The following is a 17,266-nucleotide window of genomic DNA, read 5'->3' on the forward strand; positions in this document are numbered from 1 at the left end:
AGCAGGTGGCTGCGCTAGGTCCAAAGTAAGGAGAGTGTTAGGGCGGGGGACACACACAGACCGTCTAGGCTAGGCCGGTGTTGCCCCTCCTCACTTGGGGAAACTAAGGACCAGAAGGGGCCTGTTTGTAGGTCTCGTTTTACCGAGATTGAGGTGTGGGGGAGGTCCTGCCTCCGCAGCCGGGTAGCAGGGCGGGGCAAGCCTCAGAAGATTTGTTTGGGGCCCGATGGTTTCACAGTGAGTGTGTTTGAACCTGAACAGCCGGAAACTGTTACCGGCTCCCCTAGGCCCGGCTGTGGGGACCCCAACCGCCTGCGGCTTCCCCTCCCAAGTTCCTCTCTGCCGGAGGGGGCGGGGAGGTTGGCCAGGCCTCCAGGCTCCAGTTTTCTAGCTGCGGAGAACCCACCCGTCGCTTGCAGCTGCCCCTTTTCATCTGGCCTCATGGGGAGCCAGGCTTCCGGGGCCCCAGTCCCTCCTGTGTGAACTGGAGCTCCCTCTATCCCCAGACCTCGAGGCCCCTTCTCCAGGTAGCCGCGTTTTCATTCCTCCCTCCCCACAAGCCCCTCTCCCCCAAGTGTTCCCACCTTGTCCTAGCCCCTCCCCCAGGCTATCACAAGGACCCGCCGCGCCCACGCCCCCGATCTCTACTCAACCTGTGCCCCCCGCTGCCCGCAGGAAGACGCCCGGCCCCAGGCCGGGTTAGCCCCGTGGGAACGGTTTGTCTAGAAAACAGGAACCCGGGCCGGGGGCTGGGCGGGGCGCCCCTTCCCCACCGCAGTCTGCTTCCTGCCCCTCCCGGCTTCCTCTGCCCCACACCAGGCAGGGCGGGGGGCAGGGGGGTGTCTGTGATGGAGGGAGAGGACCGGTGGTTTAGTTCCCCCGCTCCACGTCCCGCGCGGCCTGACCTCCCCTCACCCACCCTCGGCGCGGCCCGTGGCGCAGCCCCCCCGCCCGCGGCCCTGGTCTCCCGGGCGGCGCGGCAGGGCAGGGGTTAAGCTGCCGCAGGGACCGCCGCGTGCGGGGCGAGAGGGAGCCCCCGATGGGGGAGGCGCAGCCGCCGGTGCGGAGCCCGGCGCAGGGGCGGGAGGGGAGAGGAGGGGAGAGGAGAGGAGGGGGCGGCCGCGGCGCGGGGGCGGGGCGGCGGGGAGCGGGGCCGCGGCGCGGAGAGCGGGCGGGAGCCGCAGCCGCAGCGAGGTCGGCGGGCGGGAGAGCACGGAGGTGGTGCCAGCCGGGCCGGGTGCGGGCTTCTTGCTGCGGGTCCCAAGTGTGAGTGAGTGAGCACGGGGCGGGGGGGGGGGGGGGTGCAGGGCAGGGGAGGCCCGGCCCCTAGGGGCCCTCGAGGGCGGCGCAGACGGGCCGAGGGCGGCGGGTGGGTTGGTGGGTGGGGAATCTGCGGCCCGGGTCCGGGCTAGGAGGGACCTGCCGAGAGACCCGAAGCTCCCTGGACAAGCGCGGGAGGGGGCGGCATCCGGGGCGCACCCGGCTCTTCCTAGCCACGTCTCAGCGGGACCTTCCCCGGCGAAGCCCCCATTTGACAGATGAGAAAATTGAGGCTCCGAGAGGCCAAGTGACTCTCAAGGTCACACAGTGAGGAAGCGGGAGAGCCGGGCGGCGATGACTCTGGGTGGCTCCTAGGAAAAGTCTACCAGAGAACTCCATAGAGGAGACCCCCGCTCCCCGCTTGCAGCCCGGGGGAGTATGTGTAGGGGCGGGGTACCTTCTGTGGGGCAAGGCTTTGCCAGCGTCCGTGGGTGCGGGATGTCAGGTCGCTGGGGCCGCAGGGCTGGCCCTGGATCGCAGATGAAGGGGGCGGGGGCGGAATGGGTGTGTGTGCGTACCCACCGGTGTGTGCATGTGTGGGAGAGTGTACATGCGTGTAGGTGCACTGCCTTGCGTGTGTGCACACGTGTGCGGATGTCGAGCTGCTGTGGCCACGGAACTCCAGGCTGGCCTGGCTCTAGTGAGCAGCAGGGCCGGAAGCCGGCCCCTTCAACGGGTTTGCATTCTGGGGTAGAGAGCTGGGTATGTGTGTCCGAGGTTTCCTTCGTTCAGGTGTGCGAGGGGTGTGGGTGCCATTGTGTGTGTGAGAGAGAGTATGGGAGGTAATTGCCTGAGGCTCGGCTTTGTGGGAGCCTCAGGCATTCTTGCACCCCGATGTGGGCCCCTGGCCTCGGGTGTGGAATGAGTGTCTGTCTCTGCATGGGTGCGTATATTCCCGCCAGTGACTGGAGTTGCTGGTGGAGTCGTACAGGCACTCTCCACCCTGCACGGTGCTAGCGCCCCCTTCTGGGCACCCTACTCTGTGCTCGAGTGTGGACGGCCTGTGTGTGCACTCAGTTCGACTGTGCAGTATGGGGACCTGCGTCAGGGTCTGGGGATGAAGATAGCCTGCGGAAGGGCTGAGCCGGGACCCTTGGGGCCTTCACGGAGGAGGTGGCTTGGGAGCGCGCGGTTCCCAGGCTCAGGCTTCCCGCTGACGCCTCCGGGCCGCAGTGGGCTCCCCGCTCCGCCCTCTCCGCACCCCCCCCCCCAGGAATGTTCCTCTCCGCTCCAGCCCGCCTCCCCAGTGGCAGGCCCCTGGGGGCTGCCACAGCGCCTCCCTTTCCGGGGAGCCCGGGAGGGGGCGACGCGGGCAGGACGCCTGGGTTCCTCCCCCCTCTCATCCCAGGGAGAAATTCCTCCGAGGTCCCCTCAGGCTCTGGGTTCCCAAAATAACCCTGCGGGGGAAGGGAAGCTGTGAAGGGAGGGAAGCGGGAGGAGCGCAGAACTGAGCTGCGGGGTGCTGCAGGTGCCTCTGGGGAGAGGACGTGAGGAGAAGAGGGCCTGCGGGGAGGGGGGCTGGGACACTAACCAGCCCCCGGAGTTCTGGCTCGTCCCCATCCCCGGGGAGTCCCTCAGCCCTCCCACGACTCCAAGGGTGGGCCGGAAGCTTCTTCGTCAGTTCGTTTCCCAACTGGTGGGTTGCAACATCCCGGGCCAGTTAACCCCAGGAGTGGCCGCGGCGGACGACTCCGCCCCTGCCCAGCAGGGGGCGTGCCTGCCCCGCCCCATTTCTGTCCGCGGGCCGCTCCCCCGGCCCGCGCCTCCGCAGACTCCCGCTCTGCCTCTCCCGGGACAGGGGTCCGGTCCGAACCCCGTGGAGGCTCTCGGAGCGCAGCTTGAACCAGCCTACCCGCGCCGGAGGCCATGGCGGGCACCCTGGACCTGGACAAGGGCTGCACGGTGGAGGAGCTGCTCCGTGGTTGTATTGAAGCCTTCGGTGAGTGGCACGGGAGGACACGCCCAGCCTGAGACCAGCCGGGAGCCTGAACCCTGACCCCTGCCTCCCAGGGCAGACCTCTGCCCAACTCGCATCCTGCAGCCTCTTTGACGAAAGTCTCCTCTTCATCCCGGGGTAGAGAGATCCACACGGTGCAGAAAGAGAAAAAGGTTTCCCTTCCCTAGTATACCAGCGTTGAAGGGAGGGACGGCGGGGTCCCCAGACTCTGACCCATGAGGACCGTTATCTGTCTCCCCGGGGGATCCGGAGGAACTCGCTATTGCGGCCTGGAAGCTGTTTCCGGCTGATGGGGGGTGGCTTATCTGGTGAAGGGGTGCCCCTTCCCCAGGCACTCAGGAAATGACCTCTGGATTCTTGACCCCACGGAACCCGTCTCCTTCCGCCCCAGCTGGTTCCCCTCCAGACTACAGGCCCGACTCAGACGCTCTTCTCTAGTTCCTCGGATCCTGCCTTATCCCTCTTCCACCCTACCTTTACTTTATAATCTGCCTCCTGGTTTCGGAGCCCTGGGAAAGCCGGAGGCGGCTGGGAGCCAGAAACCTGGCAGGCTGCGGGGTAGGGTTTAGGGACCGCAGCTGCGGGACGTAGGGTCAACCCGCTTCTCCTTGACCCCTCGGAGTTAGATGACTCCGGGAAGGTGCGGGACCCGCAGCTGGTGCGCATGTTCCTCATGATGCACCCCTGGTACATCCCTTCCTCTCAGCTGGCGGCAAAACTGCTGCACATATATCCTTCGCCGGCCTCGCCAAGGGCCCTGCAGTCCGCGTCCATAAGGGAGCCCCGCTGCCCAGCGGGGGCAGAGGATGGGCTTTGCTCCTAGAGCGTGGGCCACTCCCACATCACAGAAATCAGGATTGGCCCAGGCTCCAGCTAGGGCCTAAGCTCCACCCCTTTCCTCCCCTTAGAACTAAGGCCCCCGTCCCCCGGTCTCTCCCCAGCCTAGGCCTTGCTCTCCCCTCCCCACAGCCTAGAACCTGTTCCTACTCCCAGCGCAGGCCCTGCCTCTTGCTTCTCTCCCAGAACCCAGGTCCTGCTCTCAGCCTCTCCCAGAATCTGGCCCCCATTCCATCCAGGCACCCTCCCAAAGCTCACACCTCACCTCTGCTTTCAGCCCCTTTCCAGAGCTTGGGCCCTGCCCACCCCAGACCCCACCCCTAGAATTTCTCCTAGAACCAGGCCCTGCCCTCAGCCTCCCCCAAGAACTCGGGTCCCATCCCCTGCCTCCCCTTCTAGAGTAAGTCTCCATCCTTGTTTTCCTTAACTCTGCTTCACCTACCAACAATCCCGGAAGGACAACTCCAGCTCGCTTCAGGTGAAAACATGCCATCTGGTCAGGTGAGTCTTCCTCCTGGGGCTCTGTCCCCTTCTCTGCTCCCTTATCTCAGGCATCAGACTGGCCTGAAGGAGTGGAAGTAGCTCGTTCTGGAAGCTGGTCATGTGGGTTTGAACCCGGCTCTGTCCGTGGTGGTTGTGCTGCCGCAGGCCTGCCCCTTCCTGGTCCTGGCCCAGTCCCTGTTTTCTGATCTGCCCAGTGCGGGTGGGGAAGGAAAGAGCTGGGTGAGGGGAACCACAGTTTGAGGCTCTTTCCCCCTCTCTGGGGAACTACAGTCCTAGGGGATGGTGGGGGAAGGGCTGCCTTGGGTGACTCTGAACCTCCACCAGGTACTGGATCTCAGCATTCCCAGCGGAGTTTGATTTGAATCCTGAGCTCGCTGAGCAGATCAAGGAGCTGAAGGCTCTGCTAGACCAAGAAGGGAACCGCCGGCACAGCAGCCTCATCGACATCGAGAGCGTGTGCGTGGGGGGAGCTCGGAGGGCTGGGCAGGGCACTCAGCATCCTACACCATCTGCACTTAATAAATGTTTGTTGAATTGAATGGGTGAGGGTCATGTCACTCTTGCTTAAAAACCTTCTATGGCTTCCTAGTGTCTCCAAAACGCCTCGGCTGGGGATTAAGGCCTTTCATAGTCTCAGGCCAGCTTGGCATTCCTGCCTCATCTTCCACAGCCCACCACCCTATACCAGGCACCTCATACTGCAGCTGCACGGGTCCACTCACCATTCTGCAGCCCCTGCATCCTTTCCCACCATGGCGCTTTGCTCATGTCCCCTTGCCCCCTCCTCCATGTTATCAAAACTCAGCACAAGTGTGGAGTGTCTGTGGACTCTTTCAGGGCAGAATTTGTCATTCTGGCCTCTGTTCCTCCATGACACTTCGTGCAGACCTCTGCCCAAAGACCTCCGCACTTGTGCCACGCTATTTCGTGATTGTTTGTTTCTGTGTCTGTCTCCCTCAGTAGACTGTGAGCTCCTCGGGGGCAGGAACCGTGTCTTGCTCATCTCTGTACCCCCAGCGCCTAGCACAGTGCCTGGCACAGAGTAGGTCTTCCATAAATCTGTGTTGAGTGCATGACGAGGGGGGAGATTGCAGGAGGTGCTGGGACTGGGGACATTCGTGCTCTGCACAGTGTCTCGCGGTCAGCGTGAGTGGCATGAGTGTAGGGCCATGAGGGGTGGGGCATCTCCAGCAAAGGACTCACTGCCCCGCCCCACTCCCCAGCCCCACCTACAAGTGGAATCGGCAGGTGACCCAGAGGAACCCTGTGGAACAGAAAAAGCGCAAGATGTCCCTGTTGTTTGACCACCTGGACCCCATGGAGCTGGCAGCACATCTCACCTACTTGGAATATCGCTCCTTTTGCAAGATCCTGGTGAGGCCCAATGGCCTTTGTCAGGGAGCGGGTGTGGGCTGGGGAGGGGGTGCCAGGAGGGGCAGGGTCTCTGGGGTAGGTGGGGTCACAGGGTGGGTCTGGGGTTTCAGTGTAACCACCAAAGGGCCGCTGGAGGGTGAGGAGCGGCCTTTGGTGAGGGGAGGGCCACAGGGTGCTGAGGCCACTCTGCCTGCAGTTCCAGGACTATCACAGTTTTGTGACTCACGGCTGCACCGTGGACAACCCTGTCCTGGAGCGCTTCATCTCCCTCTTCAACAGTGTCTCGCAGTGGGTGCAACTCATGATTCTCAGCAAGCCCACAGCCCCGCAGCGGGCCCTGGTCATCACACACTTCGTCCACGTTGCAGAGGTGCCTGCCCCTCCCCTTCCCCCCAACCTCCCAAACTGCCCGTAGGGCTGAGTCCCTCCTTTCCCCTAACCCACTGCCAGGTCTTCTCCAGAAAAGCTGGGCCAAATTCTGGACCCACTCAGTGACTCACTGCCTCATCTCTCTCCATTTATTCCCCAGAAACTCCTGGAGCTGCAGAATTTCAACACGCTGATGGCAGTGGTCGGGGGCCTGAGCCACAGCTCCATCTCCCGCCTCAAGGAGACCCACAGCCACGTGAGCCCAGAGACCATCAAGGTGCTTGAGACTCGGGGGGTCAGGGGAATGGCCTGGTCAGCCTTCCCAGGGCTGGCCTCGCTGAGAACTCCCAGCAGCGCTGGGGGCTGGGCACTCCCTCTTCATTTGATAAATGAGGAAACTGAGTCTGGGGGTTAAATCCTTTCCCAGTTGCACAGTGAAAGCAGCAGACTGGAGTCTCACAGGTCTGCCGAACTTCAAAGCTCGTGCTTTACTCTTCCCCTGCTTATTTTATTTTATTTTATTTTTTTGGCCGTGCCACACACATGTGGGATCTTAGTTCCCTGACCAGGGATCAAACCCGTGCCCCCTGCAGTGGAAGCACTGAGTCTTAACCACGGGACCACCAGGGAAGTCCCTATTTTATTTTAAAAAACATAACTGGTGACATACATATAGAAAAGTCTATAAAACATATGTACAGTTAAAAAAAAATTAGAAAACGCCTCTGTAACTACCACTCAGGTCAAGAAGTAGAACGCTGCCGGCCCCCGAAGCCCCCAGCACCTTAGAGCATAACTCCCTCCTCATCAGAGGCAAACGATGTCATGACATTCCTAAGGATGAGGACCTTGCTTTTCTTTCTTTCTTTTTAAAAATTTTTATTTATTTATTCATTTATTTTGGCCGTACTGCACGGCATGTGGGATCTTAGTTCCCCAAACCCGTGCTCCCTGCAGTGGAAGCTCAGAATCCTAACCACTGGACCACCAGGGAATTCCTGACCTTGTTTTTCTTGATAGCTTTACCACCTATGCATGCATCCCAAAACCATGTGGGTTTCTTGTTTCCTGTTTTTGAACCTCCTATGAATGGAATTGTGTTGTATATGTGATTTTACTTCTTGCTTCTTTCATTCTTACGTTCTGTTATGTGGAGCAATTGTTCATTCACTTCCGTTGCTGTATAATATTTTAGTCCACCCTGATTTGTGTATCTCCTCTACTATTGAACATTTGGGGTTTTTCCAGTTTGGGCTGTTACGAATGATACCACTAAGAATATTCTTCGAAATCATCGTCCTGTGCTGCTCTGCCTCCGTGATCCTCAGTTTCCTCTCCTGTGAAATGGTTTTTTTAAAAATTATTTATTTATTTATTTATTTGGCTGCGTCAGGTCTTAGCCGCGGCACGTGGGGTCTTCGCTGAAGCTTGCGGGATCTTTTGTTGCGGCGCGGGCTCTTCATTGCGGCGTGCGGGCTTCTCTCTAGTTGTTGCGCACAGGTTCCAGAGTGCTGGGCTCTGTAGTTTGCGGCACGCAGGCTCTCTTGTTGAGGCACACGAGCTCAGTAGTTGCGGCACGGGGGCTTAGATGCCCGGCGGCATGTGGGATCTTAGCTCCCTGATCAAGGATCAAACCCGTGTCCCCTGCATTGGAAGGTGGGTTCTTTACCACTGGACCACCAGGGAAGTCCCCTCTTCTGTTAAATGTTGATGATAATCTGTGCCCAGGTCTGGTGTAGAGGTGTGGTATTTGGTAGTGGGTGTCCCTTTGAACTCATGACCTATGAATTCTGATTCCAGGGGCTAAGGGACCCAATGTTGGGGGATAGTGAGGGAGGCTTTTGACCTTTCACCCATCCCTGACCCTGACTCAACATCCTCTCCCACGTTTCCAGGGCTGGGCAGGGGAAGGAGAGATGAGCCTGAGATATGTGATGTGTATGTGATGTGTGTGTGTGTGTGTGTGTGTGTGTGTGTGTGTGTGTGTGTGTGACCCTCTTCCCTTTGTCCCCCAGCTCTGGGAAGGTCTGACAGAACTAGTGACGGCCACTGGCAACTATGGCAACTACCGGCGCCGGCTGGCAGCCTGCATGGGTTTCCGCTTTCCCATCTTGGGTGTGCACCTCAAGGACCTGGTGGCCCTGCAGCTGGCACTGCCTGACTGGCTGGACCCCACCCGGACCCGACTTAATGGGGCCAAGATGAAGCAGCTCTTCAGCATCCTGGAGGAGCTGGCCATGGTGACCAGCCTTCAGCCCCCAGTGCAAGCCAACCCCGACCTGCTGAGCCTGCTGACGGTGAGGGGCCAGGCAGCAGGGTCGACAGCTGCACCTGGTCCTGCAGGCTTGGCCTTGGGTTCTCAGTTATGATCGAAGAACTGAGACCCAGCCTGGGCCCCAAGGTTGGGGTGAACTTGGAGAAGGGTTCTAGGCTCCAGATGGGGCTGTGGGCCCCTGAGGCTGGCATGTGGACTTGAGGCTGGGCCTGGGCCCTGGGTTGAGTTCCTAGCAGTGGGCTGTGTTCAAGGTTTGGGGTCAAACTCTGGATTCTGGGTATAGGGGTGGCTTTTATTTTATTTTTTTAATTTTAATTTTTATTTTTTGGCTGTGCTTCGTGGCTTGTGGGATCTTAGTTCCCTGACCAGGGATGGAACCCGCACCCTCGGCAGTGAAAGGGCCAAGTTCTAACCCCGGGACCGCCAGGGAATTCCCCAGGGGTGGCTTTTAAACATGGCCCTGAGCTCTGAGGTTCTGGGCTTGGTCTTGGACTTGGTTTTGAGCCCTAGCATAGGAGTTGGGTTCTAGTCCAGATCTGGACTAGGTTCTAATTGTTGGGCTGGGGCTTAGGTTTTAAGGTTTGGTGTGAAGTCTTACCTGTTTCTAGGTTCTGGACTGAGATGGGGATTGAAATCTGAGCTGGAGTCTGGTTGTTGGGTGGGGTTCTGTGTTCGGGGGGAATTTCAGAGCTCTCAGCTGGGTTGTGACCTGGATTCTTGGCTGAGATCTTGGCAGTGCATTGTGTTCAAGGTTTGGGGCCAAGATACAGGTTCTGGTCTGTGTGCTAGGCTGGCGTGTGGTTGCTGGGATGTGTTCTAAGCTGGCCTTCATCCTGAGTCTAGCTTCTGGGCCAGGCTCGGGGCTGGGCTGCGACCTCTAGGTGGACCTATGGGTCTGAGTTCTGGGCAGTGGGCTCCTGAGAGCAGCGGAGGCCAGTGGGCGTGATCAGACCTGTGTGTCCCAGGTGTCTCTGGATCAGTATCAGACAGAGGATGAGCTCTACCAGCTGTCCCTGCAGCGGGAACCGCGCTCCAAGTCCTCGGTGAGGGACGGAATCACTGCTTACCCACTCTGCCCATCCTCTTCCTCCCCCACGTCTGCCCTCCCGGGAGTTCCAAGATTAGAGGCTACCTCACCCATCCTGCTCGTTGGGCAGGCTTCCTTGTCCCCAGGGCTTGCCCTCTCTCCTCCACTGGGCCCTGGGCTTCCTCACCTCTGGCCCTCTCTCAGCCTCGACCATTCCCACAGCCAACCAGCCCCACCAGCTGCACGCCGCCTCCCCGGCCCCCGGTGCTGGAGGAGTGGACCTCAGCGGCCAAACCCAAGCTGGATCAGGCACTCATGGTGGAGCACATTGAGAAGATGGTGGAGGTGAGACTCCGTGGCAGCCAGCTCTGGAGTCTGTGGGGTGGGGGGACAGGTCCGTAGGGGTCAATCAAGGCTCGTTTTGCCAGGGCACTGCCCTGGGAGCCACCACCAGTGCCAGGTTCAAGGGCCAACACTCAGTCTCCAGAAGGCACGGGGCACAGCTAATGGGTGGGGTTGGGATGGGGGTATGGAGAAGGGAGGTGGTGGGGGAGACAGATAGCTGCCCACAGCTGAGACGCCCGCCCATCATCACTTGGACTGGGAGTGTGGGCAGGGTGGGGCCGTTGCTCCTTTTATCCTCCCCTCCCCCTTGTGTCCCTCTTTGTACTCCAGTCTGTCTTCCGGAACTTCGATGTCGATGGGGACGGCCACATCTCACAGGAGGAGTTCCAGATCATCCGTGGGAACTTTCCTTACCTCAGCGCCTTTGGGGACCTCGACCAGAACCAGTGAGGAGGCCTGGGGGCAGGGGGAGAGGGAAGGCAGGCTCACTTCCCCTTGGGTTTTAGTTTCCTCCCGTGCAAGATGAGGACATTGAACCAGATGATCTTGAGGGAGGAAGCCACCCATGTGGGGAGGGGCTCTTATTTTCGGGGAGGCTGCCAGCTGCAGAGGCACAGGGTTACCTCACTTATTCAGACCGAAGAGGGGGTGGGGGGACTCCACCTGAGTCTTGCAAAGACGGTGGCCTGGGGACTGTTGCTACATAAATGCCATTTTATTTGTGGAGCTAACAGCTGGCAAAAAGTGTAGGCACGTTGAACTCCTGGGTAGCCTGTCTTAATGAATAGATAAGAAAGGCCTGTAATTAGCAGCACCCACTTGCTTATCAACAATTCACAATTCACACGCTGACAATTTGGACAAACAGCTGGTTCTCTGGAGTAGGTTAAACATGCCCCCTACAACCATGTTCGCACCCTGGTTTTGCTGAGCGGACAAAATTCCAATCAAAATTTATAGTCCATCCCAGGTCGATTTACTTTTTAATGTTATCCATATTTCAAAAAGCTGGGTTTTTCCCCATATTATAAAAATCCATGGTTAAAAAAAAATCCAGGTAGTAAAATAGATTTATAGTGAGCAAAGTGTATAAGGTAAGAAGTGAAAATTCCCTCCCTCCTTTCCCACTCAGAGGTTGTCATTAGTAACATTACTGGCGTGGCAATGCCTGTATCTTTCCAGTCTTTTTTTCATGCATGTTGCAAATTGTTAGAGAATTTGTCTGTGTCTCTTTCACAGACAAACAGGATGATGGTATAAATCTAGTTCCGCCAGTGGCGTTCATTGTAGTTGCTTTGTTTCTCCTCCCAGCGTTGGGAACAAATAGTTGAAAACAGAGTTTTCTCTGAGTTGAAAACAGTTCCCTGTCACCTCCCTGCGTTAGGGTGGAGTTTTTCCAGGCCACACTTTTAGGGAGGGTGCAGCCCTTGGAGACCTTCAAGGCATCAGCTTCATGCAGGCGTCTCAGCCTTAACTCCCCACCTCCTGCAGGCCCCAGGCAGGTATCAAAATCCAGCACCCGGCTCCTGGGGCAGCCACAGCTCACTGCCTCAATTCGAAGATCTCTCTTTGTTTCTGAAACTTGGGGGTTTCCATTTCTTACAAACTCACCTATGCATTTAAAGCAATTTTTGATATATTTTAACCAGCATCTGGGTATTTGTGGCAGTAGGGTTTTCAGGGGTTTTTGTTTTTGTTTTTGTTTTTAAATCACTGTCTTGAGAGAACTGCATGCTTTGTGTTTTTTTACTTTTGTTTTCCACTTAAACCCTCATCGTGGACATCTTTCCAGGCTGATTCATGCAGAACTACCTCATTCTTTAGAACAGCTGCAGAGTATTACACTGTGTGGCTGGGCCGTCATTTGCCTCACCATTCTCCTGCTGATGGACATGTAGACTGTTCCCAGTTTTTCGCTATTAATATCCACCATGCTACTGTGAACATCTTTGTACCCATGCACTCAGGCCACTATTTTTGTAGGAGAAATTCCTAGAAGTGGGATAATTGGATCAAAAGATATGCACATTCTAAATTAGAAGGGAGACTGCCAAGGTGACCTCAGGCAAGGTTGTGCCAGCTTGCACTCCCATCAGCAGTGAACGAGTGCCCATTTCCCAACTTCCTTGCCAGCAGTGGATGCTATAATAAGCTTTACAATTTTGCCAGTCTAATTGGCAAATGGTGTCTTGGTTAAATTTGCATTTCTTTAATACTAGTGGGGGTAGGATATCTTCATATGTTTATTGGCCACTTCTATTTCTTCTGTAAATTGCCTGTTCATGTTCTTTGTCCATTATTCCACTGGGTTTGTGAGTCTTTTTCTCATTGATTTCTAGAATCTCTGTTAATGGATATTAACCCTTGGTGTTGAATATGTTTGCAAATATTTTCTCCCAGTCTGTCATTTATGTTGCCTTTTCCATATAAAATTTTTTAAAAATGTGTGCTCAATATGTCAGTCTTTTCCTTTATGGCTTCTTGGATTTGTGTTATGCGTAGAAAGGCCTTCATCCCCTCAAGATTACAAAACTCTTCCCTTATACCTTTTCAGATACTCTGAAAATTTTATTTTTTACATTAGTGTTCTGAATTTAGTGGGAATTAAGTTTTCATGAACAGTGTGAGATAGGAGCCTAGGTTTACATATTTTCATAAACCATCAGTTGTCCCAATGTACCACTGATGTGAAGGACCACCTGGATCACCCAAATACAATGTGCAGGCGTTTCCGACAAGGGCCACCCCTGGTGGAAATAGCTCCCAGGGGCCCAGCATCTATTAACCATTACAGACGCTGTTGTCAATGTTCCATGTGCACTATCTCATTTAATCCTTACCCAAAGGCCTCTGAGGTGTAGGAACTATCATCGTCCCCATTTATAGAAGAGGAAACCGAGGGATGGGGCCTGAAGTCACACAGAGAAGAATTAGAGCCTAAATTTGAACTGAGTTCTGTCTCCAGAGCACGTGCTCACTCTTTCCCTAAAATATGTGAATGGATGAAAAAAAAGGGCTCCGTGGGGAAGCCCTGGATTACCTTTCTGGCAGGATTATGCAAGAGTGAGACAGGTGCAGCTTTTTCCAATCTTACCTGGTCCCCAAACTCATCAGAGATCTCTTAATTCTCAGGGCTCCGGACTGGTGTTCCACAGAGCTCACTTTGGGAAACAGAAGCTGATAATCCCATGGGAAAGTGCAGAGCAATTTTAGTTTACACACCAACCCTGTGAAGTGAGCAGGGCAGGAATTATGATCCCCATTTTTCCAGGGAGGAAACCCAGGGCAAGTGACTTGCCCAAGACCACACAACTAGTTAGTAGCAGCTACTACATCTGCCTGACTCCAAGTCTAGTGCTCTTTCTCTTTCCTGCACCAGGGGTCCAAAATCAGGAGTCGGTGAGGACCTTTAACTTGGTAGGGGTTTTTCCCAGTGGGATGGGTTAAGCTGGTGGTGGGTGGTCCCAGGGAGGCCCCCAGAGCTGAGGCCCTCCCCCTTCCCGGACAGGGATGGCTGCATCAGCAAGGAGGAGATGGTCTCCTACTTTCTGCGCTCCAGCTCTGTGCTGGGTGGCCGCATGGGCTTCGTACACAACTTCCACGAGAGCAACTCCTTGCGCCCGGTCGCCTGCCGCCACTGCAAGGCCCTGGTGAGCCCCCGCCCAAGCCACACCCCTCCAGCACCGGCCCCGCCCCATCCATGCCCCGCCCTCCCTTCTGGCCCCGCCCCTGCCAGAGCCTTCTCAGCCTAGGCAAACCTTAATTCCACCTGCCTCTCCTCTTGCTGTTCTGAACAAAACCCTGAGGGGGCCCTAAGGCTCCAGAAAGGGTCAGCCCCACTCCCTGCCCATGGAAAGGAAGTAGAGTCATCCCCTCTAAACCCCTCCCCCCTACGACGGCCCCCTCCTCTATTTCAGATCCTGGGCATCTACAAGCAGGGCCTCAAATGCCGAGGTGAGATGGAGTTGCAAGGCTGCTGGGCTGAGTTTTTTGGGAAGTTACTATCTGGGTGAATATTCTTTTTTTGGGAAGTTACTATCTGGGTGAATATTCTTATTTTGCCAAGGAGTGAAGTACCTTAGAGCCAGAGAGGCATGCTGATTGACGTGAAGGGGGTAGCCTTTAACAGGGCTTTTGTTGGGACTTCCCTGGCCATCCAGTGGTTAAGACTACGCGCTTCCACTGCAGGGGGTGTGGGTTCGACCCCTGGTCTGGGAAGTAAGATCCCCCCTGCCTCGCAGTGCTGCCAAGAAAACCCCCCAAAAACCAAAAACCAAAACAAGCAAACAAAAAACCCAAAAAACAACCAACAACAAACAAACAAACAAAAACCAGGGCCTTTATTTTGGTGAGGCAGCTGCCCAGGAACAGGGAGCTTTGGAGAGGGCACAGACTGCCAAGTAGGATGAAGAGAGCACTTGGAAAGGAGGCTCTTGTTTTGGTGGGGCAGCTGCTCAGGAGCAAAGGGACCTGGGGAGAGGTGCAGGCCTGCGGAATGGGGTGAAGGGTATTCTGATCAATTGATCTGGCTGGGCTCCCCATCTGCCTCCCCAGCCTGTGGTGTTAACTGCCACAAGCAGTGCAAGGATCGTCTGTCAGTTGAGTGCCGGCGCCGGGCCCAGAGTGTGAGTCTGGAGGGGTCTGCACCCTCACCCTCACCCACACATACCCACCATCGCGCCTTCAGCTTCTCCCTGCCCCGCCCTGGCAGGCGAGGCTCCCGGCCTCCAGGTAAGAAGGGGTCTCTTTCTGTTCTGGCCTGTGGAGGGAGGGAGGCAAGGCCATGGTGGCATAGTATTACCTTCTCCAGGATGGAAACTATTGCAGAGTTTGTAATTGTCTTATTTTGATAGGGTGATGGAGAAGGGCTGGACAGGTAAGGGTGTCAGAAGGTGACCAGGGAGCCCTCAACCCTCTGAGGCTGAGGAGGAGAGAGACTAATAAATAAAAAAGAGTAAAAGTGAAAGAGACTTCAAGATTCAATTTGCACTCTTATTTTGTTAGGGGGATTGACAATGGATTGGAGAGGGAGTTTTGTGAGCTATTTGCCTGTGTTTCCCTTTTTGGCTGCTTTGGAGGCTATACTGAGAAAAGTCCCTTGCCCCCCAAAGCTCCCAGCAGCTCTCCTGGGGCCATTGGTGGTTCTAGGTCAGTTTTCTGAATGACAATTCCTCAAATGATTATTTTGCTGAGCACACTCTGAACAACCATGTTAAACTGGGGTCTAAGGCAGTTGACTGCAACTGTTCAGACTGGCATAAGTCCTCAAAAATAGAGGCAGGCACAGGGCATAAGTTCTCAAATACAGAAAAGTTGAAACCATTTGCATTGAGCCTTCCAGAAGTGCTGGGGTCTAAAATGTAAAACACACACAAAACTGCCATTTAAGCAAACTGCACCGATAAATCTGTGGCTGCAAAAAAGCTGTGGCAAAATGAACACTTAGAAAAAGAGCCTCAAAAATTGGGCCTTTTGGTCATTCAGTGAATTGATTTTTGGTGGACGGTTCTGGTTCTGGGATGGGGCAGGGTGCCTCCGGTGATGGGGAGAAGGGCTGCTGAGGGCACAGGGACCCAGGAATTGGTCCTGTGACACCCCCCTCCCTGCAGAGATCCGAGAGGAGGAGGTTCAGACGGCGGAGGACGGCGTGTTTGACATCCACTTGTAATTGATGGTGAGCCCCCCTGCAGCCTGGGCAGAGCCTCCCCACTCAGGGCTGGGGCAATGGGGGGATGAGTGGGACGGGTGCTCTGTCCAAACGGCCCAGGCCAGGTGGAATCCTGCTTTTTGGGGAGGGGGGAGGGTCTTCCTCACAACCTCTGTTTTTTCCTTCCCAGCTGTGACTGGATCAAGCACTCATGCCTGCTTTGGAGAAAAGACTTGGACCAGAGCAGGGAGCCTGGGGTGCTGCGGCAGCAGGCTGGGGCTGGGGGGCGGGGTGTGGGGGTGGCATGCGTCTGAGGGCAGGGCCAGGGCTGGTGTCCCTAAGGTTGTACAGGTTCTTGTGAATATTTGTATTTTCCAGATGGAATAAAGGCCCAAGTAATTAACCTGGACTATCAGTGCCTGGAATCCTCGCGGGGGGCAGAGGGCAGGGGTCCGTAATCACAGGGACTAGAATTGTGGAGCCGAAAACTTTGTAGTCAGAGAATCTTGAGAGATCTGGAATCTCATGTGTCTGGAATCTTGCGGGGAGGTAGAATTGTGGGGGATAGAGCCTTAGAACCAGGAAACAGTGGAACAGAGAGTTTGGGGGGGAGGTCTAGAATCTCTAGGAGTCCAGAATCTTGGGGGCCTAAAACTTGAAAGTAGAATTGCTGAGCCTGGTGGTCATGTATAGCCATAGGCTTCAGCCCGCAGCTGAATTTCCCTTGCTTGACAGCTGGTCTTTCAGCCTCTGCTTGAATACTTCCAGCAACGGGGAGCTCACTACAGAGAATCATGGGAGGGAGGGGGCGGCCCAGAGTGCTGGATGTGGGGGAAGGAGCGAGGGCGGCCACACTCCTTGGGCTTGCAGCCTCCTGGCCTGGCGCTGCTGCCAGCCGGAAGGACAGGGACTTCCAGAGGAAATGCATATTGATCCTGCTGTCAGCCTCTGGCAGCCTCTCCCGGCCCAGCTCTTCCCTCCCGAGTTTGCAGCATGGAGGTTTTGGGGGTCACGACTACCTGAGGAAGGCTAAGGCCACTTCAGAGGCTGGTCTTGGTGAGGAGGGTGGACTGGGAGTCTTCGAAAGGTTCTGAAGCTGAGCCAGGCTGCTCCTGGGGTCAGGAGGCTCTAGACAGCAGTCCGAGAATGGGAGCTGCCTCCCCAGCCCCCCTCCCCCAAGCTGAGGCATGTCCTACAGCAACTGCAGGTTGTCCTGGGAGTGGAGGCCTGAGCACCCCAACTCCAACCTGCAAAGCACAGTATCTGAGGACCTGGCAATGGCCTCAGCCCCCTCCCTCAAAGTTCCTTGACCCCAGGCCCATCTTTCCCTTTGAGACCCCACTCCCCCCGGCCTACTCCTCATCTGGGGTACCTCCTCCTCCCACCCTGTTACTTCTCAGCTGCAGCTCTGCCACCTGTTGGGCACCCCCAGCCCTGTCCCCCGTTGGGTCCCCCACACTGCCCCTCCTTCCATCCAGCCCCCTCCCTTCCTTCCTCCTCTGGAGGCTGTAATATCCGTTTCATGATTTGGGGGCTGAGTTGCTATAACAACAGACGGCGATTGTGCTGTGAAGAGCAGCTCGCTCCCTGCGCTGCCTCCATCCCTGCAGC

At 56.3% G+C, this 17,266-nt stretch overlaps 1 protein-coding gene across 1 annotated transcript; it reads left to right on the forward strand.

Annotated features, from left to right (window-relative positions):
- Nucleotides 1–157: 157 nt before the first annotated feature.
- RASGRP2 (RAS guanyl releasing protein 2) lies at nucleotides 158–15,934 on the forward strand. Its single transcript, XM_079708603.1, has 17 exons — nucleotides 158–237; nucleotides 3,119–3,259; nucleotides 3,904–4,006; nucleotides 4,553–4,615; nucleotides 4,943–5,074; nucleotides 5,842–5,992; nucleotides 6,189–6,362; nucleotides 6,522–6,638; nucleotides 8,377–8,658; nucleotides 9,602–9,679; nucleotides 9,886–10,008; nucleotides 10,339–10,454; nucleotides 13,517–13,658; nucleotides 13,926–13,962; nucleotides 14,563–14,739; nucleotides 15,618–15,682; nucleotides 15,846–15,934. Exons 2-16 carry the CDS (start codon nucleotides 3,187–3,189, stop codon nucleotides 15,674–15,676), a joined length of 1,827 nt encoding a protein of 608 aa, XP_079564729.1. The 5' UTR covers nucleotides 158–237; nucleotides 3,119–3,186; the 3' UTR covers nucleotides 15,677–15,682; nucleotides 15,846–15,934.
- Nucleotides 15,935–17,266: the final 1,332 nt, after the last annotated feature.

Source organism: Hyperoodon ampullatus, assembly GCF_949752795.1.
Source record: "Hyperoodon ampullatus genome assembly, chromosome: 7".
Lineage (NCBI taxonomy): Eukaryota > Metazoa > Chordata > Mammalia > Artiodactyla > Ziphiidae > Hyperoodon > Hyperoodon ampullatus.

Excerpts from the sequence above, each read along its gene's own strand:
- RASGRP2 (XM_079708603.1), top strand. The coding sequence starts at position 3,187 with ATGGCGGGCACCCTGGACCTGGACAAGGGCTGCACGGTGGAGGAGCTG. Across the intron at positions 8,659-9,601 it reads ACCTGCTGAGCCTGCTGACG|GTGTCTCTGGATCAGTATCA; the intron begins GTGAGGGGCCAG and ends TGTGTGTCCCAG. Across the intron at positions 13,963-14,562 it reads GCAGGGCCTCAAATGCCGAG|CCTGTGGTGTTAACTGCCAC; the intron begins GTGAGATGGAGT and ends CTGCCTCCCCAG.